General features: G+C 39.7%; 1 protein-coding gene across 1 annotated transcript in view; it reads right to left on the reverse strand.

The window, feature by feature from the left end:
- The window catches only part of eps8a (EGFR pathway substrate 8a, signaling adaptor), a 109,674-nt gene that overhangs the window by 41,104 nt on the left and 49,768 nt on the right, over positions 1-18,802 (reverse strand). The window contains exons 2-3 of the mRNA XM_063004803.1: positions 10,189-10,277; positions 3,730-3,800 (exon numbers count right to left, since the gene is read on the reverse strand). Of these exons, the coding sequence (XP_062860873.1) occupies positions 3,730-3,800; positions 10,189-10,253 (136 nt within the window). The 5' untranslated portion in view covers positions 10,254-10,277. The remainder of the gene's footprint in view (positions 1-3,729; positions 3,801-10,188; positions 10,278-18,802) is intronic.

Below are 18,802 nucleotides of genomic sequence, written 5' to 3' on the forward strand. Positions count from 1 at the left end.
CAACTCTAAGTGTAATAAATTGCTGACCATGCAATACAATCTTCATCCAATAATGCAATAAAATGTGTGCCTTAAATTAATGTTTGGAATATGTACTTTAATCAAGTCTAATTGGTTAGATTTGATTATAAACTGTCAAGCAAATGTCTCAAACATTATATGGGGCACTATGTATACAGTATGTAAAGAGAGAGAAAGAGGTAGATTAATAATTTGTATGATATTATAATATAATACAGTTGTACCTTGAAACTCAACGTCAATTGGTTCTGGGAGTGGTGTTGAGTTTAAAAGGCGTCGAGTTTCAGGGTATTTTTTCCCATAAGGATGTATGGGAAACCTGTTATTGCGTTCCATGGTCCCGTGAAACTGCATATATTTTAGGCAAACTTAAAATAATGGGGTTGTTTTTGACACCTATACACTGAAAATAACACAAATATAATATAAAAACACTAAATTAAAAAGCTGATTCTTACAATTACTCAGAACCCCGAGCTGTAACACACGTTTAAAAGTGAAACAGTGAGGAAAATACAGCTAAACACAGATACATGTGGGAGGTTTCAGAGTGGATTTAACAGAGTGGTTATTTTACAGAAATGCAGATTCATCTCATATGCGCACTTTGATGACGTATTACCCCACTGCTCAAGCCGAGCGCTGAACAAAGTGACTGTTCATTGTTAATTTGAAATCAAATAAAAAAATTTTTTTTTAAACAAACTGAACACGTTCCCTGGGCTTAAGGGAAACGTTGAGTTTAAGGGTACAAATTTCTCAATAAAGGACGGTGAGTTTCAAAGATTTTGAGTTTAGGGGATGTTGAGTTAGAAGGTACCACTGTATGTATGGTTATATAATAAATTATATAATAGTATATTTTCTACTGTATGCTTTATTGGAATGGAGCTTCATTTGTACTCATTATAGAGATTCTTTATAAGCACACCTTCCAATTTTAAATCATTTTTAATACATTATTGTTAATACATTATGTGCTAAAGTCAATTTTTTATGTAATAAGCAGCACATAATGTAATACCTTACTACATTATGTGCAAAAATCTTATTACATTATTGGATGAAGATTATTATATTCAGTATTTATTCAGTAGAGTTGCAACACGTGGCAGTAGAATTTTTTTCTACCAATTGTATCTGTCATCAGGGTTTGCAGTGAAACTGAGGAGTGTCCAGACAGATATACACTGTGATGCATGTTGTGTCTGCAACAGTTACAATGAGGGTATGAGAAAAACCAAACAAAACAAAAAAGTCTTGTCCTTGTCCTACAGGCTCATGACAGAAGAGCTTTCTGCTTACAAAAGAAGACAAAAGCACAATGCATTGCCAGGAAATAAATGATTTGTTCACAGAGCACAGGGCGGAGTCTACATTTAACCTCTGTAAAGGTTGTCTGATTTTTTACAGCTGCCGAGTCATCTTAAAGCAAGTGTGTGCTGTTTGATAAGGTGGTAACTGCTGATATTCATTAAGAGCAGGTGGTGCATTAAGGAAAAGCCTAGACCAGAAATAACATGTTACCCAGAATTTAGTAGAGCACTACACCAAGCAAACAGCAGGTGGAGACTGTGTATGTACATCAGATATGATTCTCCATCATAATTCTTCATAATCCATTTTGCAGATTTTCTATCTCATTTTAATATAAAGACAACAAACACAAAATCCAGCTTTTAAATGATCATTCTATTTATTAAAGATAAATATTTATTTGAAAGCTATATCACCAATGTAAAAATTAATTAACCTGCCCCTTCCCAAATCTAATAACTGGTTTTGCCCTTTGCAGTAACAACTGCAATCAAATGTTTGCAACAGCTTGCAATGAGTCCTTTACATAACTATGAAGGAATTGTGGCCCACTCTTCTTTGCAGAATTGTTTTTTTGTTCTGCAAATGTAAGATTAGCCTTTGTGTTCTTTTAGGTCTATAGTGGTTTGCACCTTCCAACTGTTCCATAGATGTAATTTTTGCCCAGTGTATTTCTTAATGTAAAATAGTGTACATTGACCTTAGCTGAAGCAAGTGATGTTTGTTTGTTTATTAGTATTTTAACATCATGTTTTACACTTTGGTTACATTCATGACAGGAACGGTAGTTACTCATTACACAAGATTCATCAGTTCACACAAGGTTATATCGAACACAGTCATGGACAATTTTGTATACAATTCACCTCACTTGCATGTCAGAGCTCCCGAAGGAAACTCACGCAGACATGTGGAGAACATGCAAACTTCACACAGAAAGGACCCGGACTGCCGCACCTGGGGATCAAACCCAGGACCTTCTTGCTGTGAGGCGACGGTGCTACCCACTTAGCCACCATGCTGCCCGCTGAAGCAAGTGAAAGCTGTAGTCTTTTTTTCCACTCCTGGAAAGGTTTATCACTGTTTTAAGTTTTCTTCATTTGTTAATAATAGCTCTCACTGTGGTTTGCTGGAGTCCCAGAGCCTAAGCAATGGTTTTGGAATCCTTTCTAGACTGGTAGATTGTTTTAAATAGATTAGCATTAAAAAGTAGTTTGATCTAAAATATATAAGCCTGACAACTATGCAAAAACAGAAGAAATCGGGAAGGGATAAATATTTCGACATACAGATGCCATATTAACTTTAATTACACTAAAACAGATGAAATAAAGCAGATTACAGGAACAGTCACATGGGTTGGCAAGAAACATACACCTCTTCTCTGGCTTTAAGTGAATTTGAGGTGGATTATTGTGTTTTTCATATTTAAGAGTCAAAGTTTTGACTTGGATTGGTTTGTTACTACTGTAATTACTAATGCTTTTCATTTAAGGAACACAATTTGCAGTCTGTTTAGCATTTATATTCACTGACCAATGACTGTCATCTTAACACTCATCTTAATTTACTTCAAATATCAAAGGTATAAATATTGTATGTAGGTTTATTTTTTGGAGTGAATGAATGATCAGAAGTTTGTTCCATTTTTACATTCACATTATCAGCATTTAGTGGACACTTATTCAAAGCAACTTACAGTACTGTGACAGTATACAATCAAAACAATTGAGGGTCAATGGCCTTGCTCAAGGACCCAACAGTGGCAACCTGACAATGGGGGCTTGAACCAGCAACCTTCTGATTACTAGTTCAGTACATTGGCCAATCCATTGGTACCTGGACATCCATTTAAAAGAGTTGACAAACTCTCAAGCGCAAGACTGCTGAGAATGAATACGCAAGAATGCTGCTTCATCAACTGTTATTGCTCATTTTCATTTTTTTTGGAATCTGAAAATACACTTTATGTCAAAAATTTTGTGGACGCAACTTCTAATTATTAAGTTCAGGGATTTCAGCCACACAAAATGCATTTTAAGTAACACAATGTATTACAGAAGAAAACAAATTATATGATTCAAACTTTGTGGTAACAGTTTGGAAAAGGCCGTTTCTAGGGCCAAGACCCCTGACCTCATGCCTGTTAAACACCCTTTGGATTAATTTGAACGTTGATCAGCTGTGGGATAAGATAGCTGTAGTCTAATGAAAAATATTAAGCAATAATCTTTGTGTTTTTATCATGCACATGTTTAGTTAATCTCAGAACAGTGTCAAGTGTAAATCAGCCCTGTTCTCCATCTACATTCAATCATGTTTATTACTCATACAGGACATTTATTTATGTTGATGTCAGAAAGAAACAGAAGCATAAGAAAGAAGACATACCATAGAGAGCCTTTGCACTGGATTTGTTGGGATTGTACACTGGGATCTCTGTTGATGGGGATCCATTGCCACTGCAGAACACAAACAATAACAAATTACTGTAGTCATTGATGATGTCTTGTTGTTCAATGGTAGCTTGGTCAAAACTGTGTAGGTGGGGTGCTGGGTGCTAGCCCAACACAGCTGCGATTTCAAGCTTAAGTGCTATCAACCTGGAAGGGAGGTTGACAGTGTTTATTACAGCTGCTGCAAAAGCAGTCATTGCTGGCTGGTTGAGGCACCTGCATGATGAGTGGGGAACATGCAGATCATCATACATGTCTCTCCGCTGCTTCGGGTAAAACCAAGCGGCTGACAACTTTAGGTTGGGAGGGGAAAGTGTGTAGGGGGGGTGAACATTCTAGACTAATCTGCTCAGACTGCATATACAGAGAAGTTTGAGAGATGTATTCCGACTCAGCACCGTGCACTGAAAATGGGGTTGGGGTGTGAATAGAAGAAGTGGAGCGTGCTTGTGGATTCAGGTATCACCCGTTCTAATGAGTCAACTGGTCACTTGATATTCTTTGATTATGTGGCTCACACCAACTGTAGAAGGAATAAATTATGCAACACTGACAATTTCTGGCAGACCATTGTGGAGGAAGACATACAAAGGAAAAAAACACAATTAAAATGTATGATAACAAGTATGCATAATACTATACAATTAGTTCAAACTCTAATAGTGTTAGTTACAAGAAACGAGTGAACAACAGTGTTAATTACACTTGGGTTTTAATTCTAGGGAATCAATAAATAATGCATGCCTAATAGCAAGGCTGAAGTAGGTTCAATACAAAGGCACACTTTATTACTCAGGTGCGATCAAGACTGTAAACACTGGTAATATATCTATATGAACTTAAAATTGTGTGTATGTATGTATATAATTCTAACATATATATATACAGTGTATCACAAAAGTGAGTACACCCCTCACATTTCTGCAGATATTTAAGTATATCTTTTCATGGGACAACACTGACAAAATGACACTTTGACACAATGAAAAGTAGTCTGTGTGCAGCTTATATAACAGTGTAAATTTATTCTTCCCTCAAAATAACTCAATATACAGCCATTAATGTCTAAACCACAGGCAACAAAAGTGAGTACACCCTTAAGAGACTACACCCCTAAATGTCCAAATTGAGCACTGCTTGTCATTTTCCCTCCAAAATGTCATGTCACCCGTTAGTGTTACTAGGTCTCAGGTGTGCATAGGGAGCAGGTGTGTTCAATTTAGTAGTACAGCTCTCACACTCTCTCATACTGGTCACTGAAAGTTCCAACATGGCACCTCATGGCAAAGAAATCTCTGAGGATCTTAAAAGACGAATTGTTGCGCTACATGAAGATGGCCAAGGCTACAAGAAGATTGCCAACACCCTGAAACTGAGCTGCAGCACAGTGGCCAAGATCATCCAGCGTTTTAAAAGAGCAGGGTCCACTCAGAACAGACCTCGCGTTGGTCGTCCAAAGAAGCTGAGTGCACGTGCTCAGCGTCACATCCAACTGCTGTGTTTGAAAGATAGGCGCAGGAGTGCTGTCAGCATTGCTGCAGAGATTGAAAAGGTGGGGGGTCAGCCTGTCAGTGCTCAGACCATACGCCGCACACTACATCAAATTGGTCTGCATGGCTGTCACCCCAGAAGGAAGCCTCTTCTGAAGTCTCTACACAAGAAAGCCCGCAAACAGTTTGCTGAAGACATGTCAACAAAGGACATGGATTACTGGAACCATGTCCTATGGTCTGATGAGACCAAGATTAATTTGTTTGGTTCAGATGGTCTCAAGCATGTGTGGCGGCAATCAGGTGAGGAGTACAAAGATAAGTGTGTCATGCCTACAGTCAAGCATGGTGGTGGGAATGCCATGGTCTGGGGCTGCATGAGTGCAGCAGGTGTTGGGGAGTTACATTTCATTGAGGGACACATGAACTCCAATATGTACTGTGAAATACTGAAGCAGAGCATGATCCCCTCCCTCCGGAAACTGGGTCGCAGGGCAGTGTTCCAGCATGATAATGACCCCAAACACACCTCTAAGACAACCACTGCTTTATTGAAGAGGCTGAGGGTAAAGGTGATGGACTGGCCAAGCATGTCTCCAGACCTAAACCCAATAGAACATTTTTGGGGCATCCTCAAGCGGAAGGTGGAGGAGCGCAAAGTCTCGAATATCCGCCAGCTCCGTGATGTCGTCATGGAGGAGTGGAAAAGCATTCCAGTGGCAACCTGTGAAGCTCTGGTAAACTCCATGCCCAGGAGAGTTAAGGCAGTTATGGGAAATAATGGTGGCCACACAAAATATTGACACTTCAGGAACTTTCACTAAGGGCTGTACTCACTTTTGTTGCCGGTGGTTTAGACATTAATGGCTGTATATTGAGTTATTTTGAGGGAAGAATAAATTTACACTGTTATATAAGCTGCACACAGACTACTTTTCATTGTGTCAAAGTGTCATTTTGTCAGTGTTGTCCCATGAAAAGATATACTTAAATATCTGCAGAAATGTGAGGGGTGTACTCACTTTTGTGATACACTGTATATATATATATATATATATTAGGGCTGTCAAACGATTAAAATTTTTAATCGCGATTAATCTCAGAATTTCATATAGTTAATCGCGATTAATCGCATTAAAAAAAATCTGTGTAAATGTTATAGAAAACAAGGATTTTTAAGTGAAATGTTACAATTAAAATGGTGAACACATTTTATGCTAAATGTACTTATGTTAAAAACTGCTGGGACAAGAGAAAACTGTAAGGGAGTTTATTCACTCACATACTAGGCAGTAAATGTCAGATTGTAGGTTAGAATTTCTCCATCAGCAAACATTGTAGATCAGCGGTGCTTTAGGTGGGATAAGGCGTAGTTATTGTATCAGACTTGTCTGTGGTTGTATCGTGACGATGGTTTGATGGACGTTTCTACACGAAGTGAGTGTGTTTTGACCCTTTGGGGCTTCCATAGTTCATGAACTAACGTGCTCGACTCAGCTTTCCGGTATTCGGTACAGAAGAAGAAGTTAATTAAGTGTAATAAAGTGTTCTGCTCCCGACAACTTGTGAATATAGCGTGTATTTATTTCTTTATTATGCAAGTGCATCACTACCACGATCGGTTACATTATGTTAACAAACCGCAAATGAAAAACGGTGGCAAGTCCGACATTAAAACGTTTGTTCTACCAGTCAAGTGTCAACATGAACTAGAATTTGCGTTAATGGCACTAATTTTTTTAATCGTGTTAAATTGAGGTCGCGTTAATGCGTTATTATCGCGTTAACTTCGACAGCCCTAATATATATATATATATATATACACTGATCAGCCATAACATTAAAACCACCTCCTTGTTTCTACACTGTCCATTTTATCAGCTCCACTTACCATATAGAAGCACTTTGTAGCTCTACAATTACTGACTGTAGCCCATCTGTTTCTCTGCATGCTTTGTTAGCCTGCTTTCATGCTGTTCTTCAATGGTCAGGACCCCCACAGGACCACTACAGAATAGGTATTATTTGGCTGGTGGATCATTCTCAGCACTGCAGTGACACTGACATGGTGGTGGTGTGTTAGTGTGTGTTGTGCTGGTATGAGTGCATAAGACACAGCAAAGCTGATGGAGTTTTTAAACACCTCACTGTCACTGCTGGACTGAGAATAGTCCACCAACCAAAAATATCCAGCCAACAGTGCACTGTGGGCAGCGTCCTGGGACCACTGATGAAGGTCTAGAAGATGACCAACTCAAACAGCAGCAATAGATAAGCGATCGTCTCTGACTTTACATCTACAAGGTGGACCAACTAGGTAGGAGTGTCTAATAGAGTGGACAGTGAGTGGACAAGGTATTGAAAAACTCCAGCAGCGCTGCTGTGTCTGATCCACTCATACCAGCACAACACACACTAACACACCACCACCATGTCATTGTCACTGCAGTGCTGAGAATGATCCACTACCTAAATAATACTCTGCTCTGTGGGGGTCCTGGGGGGGTTCTGACCATTAAAGAACAGCATGAAAGGGGGCTAACAAAGCATGCAGAGAAACAGATGGACTACAGTCAGTAATTGTAGAACTACAAAGTGCGCCTATATGGTAAGTGGAGCTGTTAACATGGACAGTGAGTGTAGAAACAAGGAGGTGGTTTTAATGGCTGATCAGTGTATATGTACTGTATGTATAACATCTAACAATTAATATTTGAATGAAGAGCAATACAAACCCAAAGACACAGCAGTTTTGCCAAATTCTGAGTGCCTGCCAGAATCATATGTCCGTCCATTCATACGCACTTTTTTTGAGCTTGTCACTGATCTCAAAGTTCAGTCAGGCTGAACTTTGACCCTGTTTGACCCCAAAGCAACCTTTTCTAATGAAACAAGTTATGTCTTCTTACATCTCCAAATGACATTCAGAGCTTGTTCTTGAGCTTGAGCTTTTTGTTTTGAACTACAAACCACTTCTCCAGAAAAGTGTTAATCCTTATGTTCAATCACCTTTCATATAAGAGTTTTAAATGGTTTGGGAATTGAGGACACTAATTATTGCAGTTTTGCAGGTGAATTGTTTGTACATTTGTGCTTGATACGAGACTTCAGCTGCTCCAGTCCATAATCGCCATTGACTGATTCTCCTCTTCATGCTTTGTACTGCAATACTTACATAATATTTCTTATTCACCTTGAGCCTATTTAATTAATACTTTTTAACTGAGTCTTTTATTTACTTAATACTTTTTTCTATTGTACCTTGAGCTGTTGTAATACTTGACTTTCTCTCTGGCATTAATAAAGTGATCTATCCATCCATCCATCCATCCATCCATCCATCACCATACATTTTCAAAAGAAGAAAGATATGGACTGCAGGTAGGCCAGTCAAGTACAAGCATTCTGTGTCTACAAAGCCATGCTGTGCAGAATAAGGCCTGTCATCATCTTGCTGAAGTAATCCTGGACTTCCCGGGAAAAGACATCGCCTTGATGGTAGCAGTTGTCTCTCTAAAATCCCAATATACACCTCCGCTTCAATAGTCCCTTCACAAATATGAAAGTCACCCATGCCATGGACAATGATGCACCCACATACCATGACAGATGTTGGCTTTTGCAGCTTCCACTAATGACACTCTGGGTAATCCTTTTCACCTTTGGCACAGAGAACTGCTGAATAATGGACTCATCTGACCACAGCACACGTTTCCACTGCCTTTGGCCCATCCTAGATGAGCACAGGCCCAGAGAACTCTGCAGCATTTCTGTATATAATTGATGTATGTCTCTCTCTATGTGTAATATAGGTTCAGGTTTAATCTTTTGATGTAGTAGCACAGTGGTCCCCAACCTTTTTAGCACCACGGACCAGTTTCATATATAAGATATGATTTCAAGGACCGGTGGGGGCGGAAGGATTTAAAAAAGAAGAACTATAGAATTAAAAATCAGTGTGAATCCTGAGCTTTTTTCGCTGCAACGAGACGCTGCTCCCACCTAGTGGTGATTGGAGACAATAACAACCGAAGAATATTGAAAATTTCATTGCTCTTGTAGCGATCTCTAATTATTTATTCTTTCTGTGCGGCCCGGTAATAAATGACCCACGGACCGATACTGGTCCGCGGCCTGGTGGATGGGGACCACTGTAGTAGCAGACTGATGGTTTCTCATGCAATGCTTAATGGACACACACATTCTACAGTAATTTTAGGCTTTTCCTTACACCGAGTGACTCCAGACTCCCAGAATCTTTTTATAACATTATGAACAGTAGATGGTGAAAAACATTATAAGCAGGATTGAAATTTTGTTTTTTTGAACTGCTTATCAATTCTCTTACAAAGTTGCCACGACCCATCATTGCTTATAAAGAGTGAGCCTTTGATGAATCCTCCTTTTATACCCAATCCCGATTGCCTCATCTGTTACCAATTCACCTGCAACTTGAATATTCTATAAACTTTTTACTCCTTGTCTCTCTGTGAGTTCCACCCCTCGTACAGGTGCCTGGAGCAGCCAGCAAAGGTTGCATTTGGAGCAGCAATGAGGAACCTAATCAACCCTCTCCCTGAGACAAAGCCAACTATGTCTGTAGGACAGCCCACCAGGTTGATAAGCACAGCTGCAACCTGTGCACTTATACGGCAAAACACTAGCACACCAACACTCTGTAAACAGTGTTTCTCCACAGCTATATAGCTATGCTTTTATCCACATTTCTAAAAACATATTGTTATGCCTGGTAACATGACGTCAAAAGTGCATGGCACATAAGCTACCTGTAAAGCTGAGCTGGTTCCCCTGCTTCATGGAAGTATTACAATATAAATGAGACAACGAATAGTAAGTAGAAAAACTATTTTATCATTAGAAAGGTCAGATAGAGGCTTACTTACTTCATCTGTGAGGTGTAGCCACTGAAGCCTTCAGATGGGCACGTAGAACCAGCGTAGCCGTTCATTTTAGTTTTTGCAGAGGGTCATCACTGAAATTAAGAACAAAAAAATATATATAACATTTCACATAGTCAAACACTACACAAAGCCTAATATGTTCATGCTGTTATGGTTTTAATGTGATATCATTACTTGCTTCTACACTCACAGTAGATGCGCTGTTTATACAACCCCAAATCAGAAAAAGTTGGGACAGTATGGAAAATGCAAATAATAAGAAACAGTTTTTTTTTTTACATTTACTTTTATTTAATTGCAGACAGGATGAACCTGAGATATTTCATGTTTTGTCTGCTCCACTTCCTTTCATTTATTAATAAACATCCATTCCTGCATTTCAGGCCTGCAACACATTCCAAAAAAAAGTTGGGACAGTAAAGCATTTACCACTTTGTAATGTTGCCATTCCTTTTCACCACAATTAAAAGATGTTTTGGCACCGAGGAGACCAAGTGATTTAGTGTTTCAGCTTTTATTTTGTCCCATTCTTCCTGCAAACACGTCGCATTTCATTTCAAAATTCTCCACACATTCTCTGTTGGGGACAGGTCAGGACTGCAGGCAGGCCAGTCCAGTACCCGTACCCTCTTCTTCTGCAGCCATGTCTTTGTAATGTGTGCAGCATGTGGTTTTGCATTGTCTTGTTGAAAAATGCATGAACGTCCCTGGAAAAGATGACGTCTTGAAGGCAGCATATGTTGCTCTATGATCTCAATGTACTTTTCTGCATTAATGCTGCCATCACAGAAGTGTACATGACCTTTGCCAAGGGCACTGACACAGCCCCATACCATGACAGACCCTGGCTTTTGGACTTGTTGCTGATAAAAGTCTAGGTGGTCCTTTTCATCTTCGGTCCGGAGCACACAACGTCCATTAAAAAAAAAAAAAAAAAAAAAAGACCTGGAATGCTGATTCATCTGACCACAATACACATTTCCACTGTGTGATGGTCCATCCTAGATGCCTCAGAGCCCAGAGAAGTCGATGCCGCTTCTGGACATGGTTAACATAAGGCTTCTTTTCTGCACAGTAAAGTTTTAAGTGGTATTTGTGTATGTAACTCTGTATTGTAGTGTGTGACAAAGGTTTGCCAAAGTAATCCCTCACCCATGTGGTTATATCAGCTATTGTTGAGTGGCGGTTCTTGATGCAGTGCCGTCTGAGGGATTGACGATCACGGGCGTTCAGCTTAAGCTTGCGCCCTTGGCCTTTACACACTGAAATTCCTCCTGATTCCTTGAATGGTTTAATGATGTTATGCACTGTAGAGGGAGAAATATGCAAATCCCTTCCAATCTTTCTTTGAGGTACATTGTTTTTAAACATTTCAATCATTTTCTCACACATTTATTGACAAACTGGAGATCCTCTGATCATCTTTGCTCATCAAAGACTCAGCTTTTCCTCGATGCTGCTTTTGTACCAAACCATGATTACAATCACCTGTTTTGAATCACATCATTAGTTAGTCCTTTCACCTCATTATTAGCCCTAAATTTCCCCTGCCCCAACCTTTTTTTGGAATGTGTTGCAGGCCTGAAATGCAGGAATGGATGTTTATTAATAAATGAAATAAAGTTGAACAGAAAAAACATGAAATATCTCAGGTTCAAACTGTCTGCAATCAAATAAACGTCAAAGTAAATGTAAGGAACACTGCATTTTTATTTTATCTGCATTTTCCATATTGTTCCAACTTTTTCTGATTTGGGGTTATATATATGTTGACACCTGCACGAAGAAAAATTCCTTGTACATTTGGTACTTGGCGAACAATAAAGATTCTGATTCTAAAATTTCATCAATTTCTCCAGTCCTCATAGAGTAGAAACTCATTATGTCCGTGTTAATGACAGGGGATGCTTCATGCTGCTTTCGGATGGAGGTTCTGAGGCACAGCAATGCCGGTAGATAGATGATCACATGATGGCTAATTATAACCTGATACTAGGACTCAGTGACAAGACAGTTCAATCATACAGGAATCTTTTCAGAAGACCAAATTCCACTCTACATCAGCAAAAACACAATGTATTTTCTTAACCAGAAGGGTTAAACATTTACTGTTAACATGGTGATACAAATTCTGACTTATTTGAATTTCTTGGAAAAAAACGCTTACAACAGTTACATTTATCAAGACTACAACTATCTTTGATAAGTAACAACTTGGCAGTTAGTGTATGGATTACATTTGCAATTGGAAATATTCACACAAGCTGAAATCATTTTAAACTGAAATAAAAACATGTAGTTGTTTAACAAATGCCCAATATAAATATTTAGCTGTTTGCTTGGACCAGCAGTGGTAAGGCTAAAATGCTGACACTAACATGGTTATTAAGCCAAGGTGCACTGTATCGAGCCTAGATTACAAGAACAAATGTTTATAGAAATTAGCACTTTACAGCTCCTTCAGGTCCTGACTGACGTCATGTAGTTGTTTAAGACTAGAATAAGTATACACCGGTCAGGCATAACATTATGACCACCTTCCTAATATTGTGTTGGTCCCCCTTCTGCTGCCAAAACAGCCCTGACCCGTCGAGGCATGGACTCCACTAGACCCCTAAAGGTGTGCTGTGGTATCTGGCACCAAGATGTTAGCAGCAGATCCTTTAACTCCTGTAAGTTGTGAGGTGGGGCCTCCATGGATCGGACTTGTTTGTCCAGCACATCCCACAGATGCTCGATTGGATTGAGATCTGGGGAATTTGGAGGCCAAGTCAACACCTCAAACTCGTTGTTGTGCTCCTCAAACCATTCCTGAACCATTTTTGCTTTGTGGCAGGGCTTGCTTTTTTCCCATAGTGCATCCTGGTGCCATGTGTTCCCAGGTAAACGACGCACACGCACCCGGTCATCCACGTGATGTAAAAGAAAACGTGATTCATCAGACCAGGCCACCTTCTTCCATTGCTCACGTGCCCATTGTTGATGCTTTTGGGGGTGACACCAAAAATGAGAATTCCAGTCAAAAAGACATAGGCCAAAAATGGCATTCCTGGAAGAGATGCAAGGCACAAACCACCACTGATCAAAAAGAACATGAAGGCTTGTCTCGCATTTCCAAAAAACATCTAGATGACACCCAACTGACGATTTAAAGTTGGGACTTTTTGAAAGGTATGGGATCTGTTATATCTGCTTTAAAGCTAGAACTGCATTCTAACATAAGAACATCAAACAGTGCTCTGGTGGTGGTAGAGTGGTGGTCTGGGTCTGCGTTGTTTCAGCATGACTTGCCATAATTAATAAAAACTATGAATTCTGCTATTAAAAAATCCTAAAAAAGCCTGTCAGTTCATGACCTTAACCTTGAGGGCAGTTGGGTTATGCGGCAGGACGGTAATCTGAAGCACACAAGCAAATCAATGTGAATGACTGACCTTAAATGAGGCCTGCAGTTCTTTAGGTGTTTGTCTGGGTTCTTTTGTGACTACATGGATGTCGTTGATGTGTTATTGGTGAAATCTGTTTTTCTTCATTTGTTGATAATGACTCTTGCTGTGGTTTGCTGGAGTCCCAGAGCCTTAGCAACAGCTTTGTAACTCTTTCCAGACTGGTAGATTTAAATGACGTTGTTTCACATCTGTGTTGGATTCTCTGTACAATGTGGCATCGTGTTCTTCTTTTTGAGACCTCATAGCCTGCTTCGTATTGCCAGACAGGTTCTATTCAAGAGATGTATAGAAATAGTCTTAAATACACCGAGCAGGCATAACATTATGAGCACTGACAGGTGAAGTGAATAACACTGATGATCTCTTCATCACGGCACCTGTTAGTGGGTGGGATATATTAGGCAGCATATGAACATTTTATCCTTACAGTTGATGTATTAGAAGCAGGAAAAATGGACAAGCATAAGGATTTGAGCGAGTTTGACGAGGGCCAAATTGTGATGGCTAGACGTTGTGATGGCTAGACGCTAGATTAAGAGTCCTTGAGATTGAAAATGAAATTAAGGTTTCAGAACTGACTTGAATCCCATTTATATGTGGTTGCAAAAACATAGATGGGCCGTTTATGCTCAAAAACACTTTATTCCTCCAAATCTATAAAAAAGACATCACAAACAATACCTGCTCTTATTACTGCCAAGGGTGACACAGCCAGTATTTAGGTTTAGGGGTGTAATTGCTTTCTCACTGTATCTTTATCTTCAATAAATGGAATGATTATTTAAAAGCTGCATTTGTGTTTAGTCATGTTGCCTGGATGTGCCAGTTCAAGGTGCCAGTCCATAATAGTTTCACACCTACTCCCACTAATGGAAATTCAGAAGCCCATTAAAATATTGGAATATTTGTAGGAGGTGAGAGAACATGCAGAAACTCCACACAGACTGTAACCAATGGTAATGACTGAACCAGAGGCCTTGGAACTGTGTGGAACCTGCTGCATCCCAAAGCTAGTAAGTTTTCTTTAGTATTATTTTACACCTTCTACATACACTGATCGGCCATAATATTAAAACCACCTCCTTGTTTCTACACTCACTGTCCATTTTATCAGCTCCACTTACCATGTAGAAGCACTTAGTAGTTCTACAATTACTGACTGTAGTCCATTTATTATTCTACATACTTTTTTAACCTGCTTTCACTCTGTTCTTCAATGGTCAGGACCCCCACAGGACCACCACAGAGCAGGTATTATTTAGGTGGTGGATGATTCTCAGCACTGCAGTGACAATGACATGTGGTGGTGTGCTAGTGTGTGTTGTGCTGGTATGAGTGTATTAGACACAGCATCGCTGCTGGAGTTTTTAAATACCGTACCAATTAGACACTCCTTCCTAGTTGGTCCACCTTGTAGACGTAAAGTCAGAGACGATCGCTCATCTATCGCTGCTGTTGGAGTTGGTCATCTTCTAGACCTTCATCAGTGGTCACAGGACGCTGCCCACAGGGCGCTGTTGGCTGGTCATATTTTTGGTTGGTGGACTATTCTCAGTCTAGCAGTGACAGCGAGGTGTTTAAAAACTCCATCAGCGCTGCTGTGTCTGATCCACTCATACCAGCACAACACACACTAACACACCACCACCATGTCAGTGTCACTGCAGTGCTGAGAATCATCCACCACCTAAATAATACCTGCACTGTGGTGGTCCTGGGAGAGTCCTGACCATTGAAGAACAGGGTGAAAGGGGGCTAACAAAGCATGCAGAGAAATAGATGGACTACAGTCAGTAATTGTAGAACTACAAAGTGCTTTTATATGGTAAGTGGAGCTAATAAAATAAACAGTGAGTGTAGAAACAAAGAGGTGGCTTTAATGTTATGGCTGATCGGTGTATAGTTTGGAAAAACTCTACAGCAGGGTTTTTCAAACTTTTTTTTCAAGCGACCCAGATTTTGTCCATGATTTTTTACATGACCCAAGCAACACAAACAATGCATCTTACTCTATCTGGCCTCACTGTGATTTACAAAATGTAACATAAAGCCTCCACAAGGGGGCTTTCGCGAACAAGTTTATTTAATTATTATTATTTTTCTCTGCAACCCATTTTTTTCGGCTCATGACCCATCTAAGGGTAGAGGCCCTGCTCGAAAGGATATCCTGTGGCCAGCACACGCTACAGTCGTCGGGTACATCTATGCACTTACCAGGGGCCAATTTTTACTTTGAGCACCAGCACATACTGATCATTACATTGTTTCTAAACGACCTTCCCTGCCTTAAACACTGTGTTTGTGTCTGTTGAGCACCCGGTCAGGCTGACGGTACTGGCACAACTCAAAACTGAGACTGGAGACCAATGCTTACTAAGTAAAGTGATGTGAAGTGATTCCTATAATTGAATACAGTAAAAGATCTATATTTAAAAAGTGTGACGTTATAATGGGAAAAAAACTGTACAAATTATCCCACTAGTACAAGTTAATCAGGCCAAAAAAAAATTAATATGTTCAGGAGTCTCAATAGGTTTGAATATCAGAGCTTTCGGCAATGTACAGTCTCCCAGCCATGTGATTACTTTTCCCATGAACATGCTGTTCTTTCTAGAGTTTTCCAGTTTTTACAGGAGCTGGAAATCTCAGTATGAACCCTCCTGCCTGCAGCCTTTCCTTTAGTGACACTGAGATACATGAGACTGCAGTGACTCATTACCCTACTGTTATTACTGACAGCTACACTGAACAGCTTTGTGAACAGACCTTTTCAGCCTATCTGATAACAAAGCTTTAACTTGAACCAACACCACATCACTGATGGCGTGTTCGTTTTACTAATTCTGTTTCTAAAAGAAGCACTTATATCAATGCCTAGGACTGAATTAAAAAGAAAATGACATTAGCACAATGCTGAACTTTGTCAAATCTAGTTGAATGAATGTTCACTAAACACGCACTGGGTTGTGCTAGGTTGGATCAAAGTCCATGAATAACAATCACTTACTTGCACACCTGGAAGATCACTGTTACACACTACAAGAAAGCCTTTTTCATATTCCCACCCATTGAGGCATAATCTCACTCACATTTACATTCTCAGCATTTAGCAGACTCTTATCCAGAGCCATTTACAGAAGTGCTTACACAGAAAACATTTCCTTACTCTAGTACAAGTACACAACAGTCTAAGTATACAAATCTGCTGAAACTCTGTTAAATCAAAGATTAGGTTTTTTGGCATATTGTACAGAAGATTAGTAAGTACATAATAACCATCAGCTTTAGTGCATAGTATCGGTCCTCATTCTTCTTGACCTCTTGACCTCTCTGCAGCCTTTGACACAGTGAATCACAGCATTCTCTTGTCTACTCTCTCCAACCATGGAGGAACTGGTTCGGCATGGCAATGGATGGCCTCCTACTTGGAAGGGCGCTCCTACCAGGTGTCATGGAGGGGATCTAAAGCCCCTCCATGCTCTCTCTCAACTGGTGTTCTTCAGTGCTCTGTACTGTACTACACCCGCTCTCTTGGTAAGGTCATAGCCTCCCAACCTCCTATGCAGATGATACTCAGCTCATTCTGTCATTTTCTCCATCAGACACACAAGTCTCAGCATCTTCATGAGATATCTCACTATGGATGTCATGGACCTCATCATCTAAAACTTAATCCCAGTAAGACAGAGCTGTTACTTATTCCTTTCACCACTTGGGTGCAAGTACAGAGAAGAGCCTTGATGAGCGAGACTAGTGGCTCGGAGGTTGCGTGGTACAAAGCGGGGTGTGATGAGTTCTGGTCCATTTTTGGCTTTGTAGGCAAGCATCAGTATTTTAAACTGAATGTGGAAAGCTACAGAAAGCCAGAGAGAAGTTGCAGGGGTTGAATACTGGACGTGGGAGCACCTATCAGGAGGGACACTGTTATTTTACACTGTTATTAACTGTTTGGTAGCCTACTAGAATATGCAGTTTGATTTTTATACCAGGTCAGTTCACACTAACTCATAACTGACATAGAAGTCACTATTCCTGTAATGCTGTGGGTTAAAAATGTCTTTTAAATTTATCGCCGATGTGGATTTTTTGCATTATGCTCCAGTATTAAGGCAAAACTATGTTTATAATATTGTAATAACCTGACTAATGTTGTCAGGTTGAGCTTTAAAATGTAGATTGTATTTTTATTTTTTGATTAGCATGTTTAGTGCTTGTCAGTTAGCGAACTATCAGTTACTGACTATGTTTATACTGTATCTACATTCCAAAGGCTTAACTGATTTTGCTAGTGGTTGTTCATCCTACTGTTCTGCATTACTGCCATGTTCACTACATTAGTTTTTTTTTTAATAAAGAATAAATATTGTTAACATGAAACTGATGTGGTTTAAATTTTAATGAAGATTTGCTTCTGTAGTTCAAACTACAACAAATGTTGTGTGTCTTTTTAAAGGTAGCCCTTTACATTTTCGGCATTTAGCAGATGCTTTTGTCCAAAGCGACTTACAGTATACAGTCTAAGCAATTAAGGCTTAAGGGCCTTGCTCAGGGGCCCAACAGTGGCAACCTGGCCATGGTGGAGTTTAAACCAGCAACCTTCTACTTACTAGTCCAGTACCTTAACCACTAGGCTACATACAACTGCCCTGACTGGAAATGTGATTACAAAGAGCAATGACATTTGATGTCACAGAAGTTTATTTTATGCGTTCAAAGCACATTTCCTGTTTGTCAATAATTTACCAATCAATCGTTTTCACTAGAACTTTAATCTATGACAGACACTTTACAACCTACAGCAATTCCTAGAAAACTTTCATTCTTTAATCCCACATAACCATTTCATCCTAGTCAGGATCATAGTGGGTTTTGTGCCACCTGGAAACACTGAACACAAGGCAGAGAATGCTCTGGACAGAGTGCAGAGCAGCACACACGTTTACTAACCCATTTATTTCCTGACTCACACTAGGAGCGTTTTTAAGCGGGTAATCTGCTCTCCTGTTTTGGGGAAGTGGGAAAAAAACAGAAGGCCTGGAGTTGCCAGAGAGGGGAATACACTGTGCCACCTTTGCAGCAAAGAATTGATAATAAATCATTATAAAATACATGTGGATTTTACTTAGTGGAGCTAATCGGATTACGAA

This window comes from Trichomycterus rosablanca, chromosome 1 (assembly GCF_030014385.1).
Source record: "Trichomycterus rosablanca isolate fTriRos1 chromosome 1, fTriRos1.hap1, whole genome shotgun sequence".
NCBI classification, from domain to species: Eukaryota; Metazoa; Chordata; class Actinopteri; order Siluriformes; family Trichomycteridae; genus Trichomycterus; species Trichomycterus rosablanca.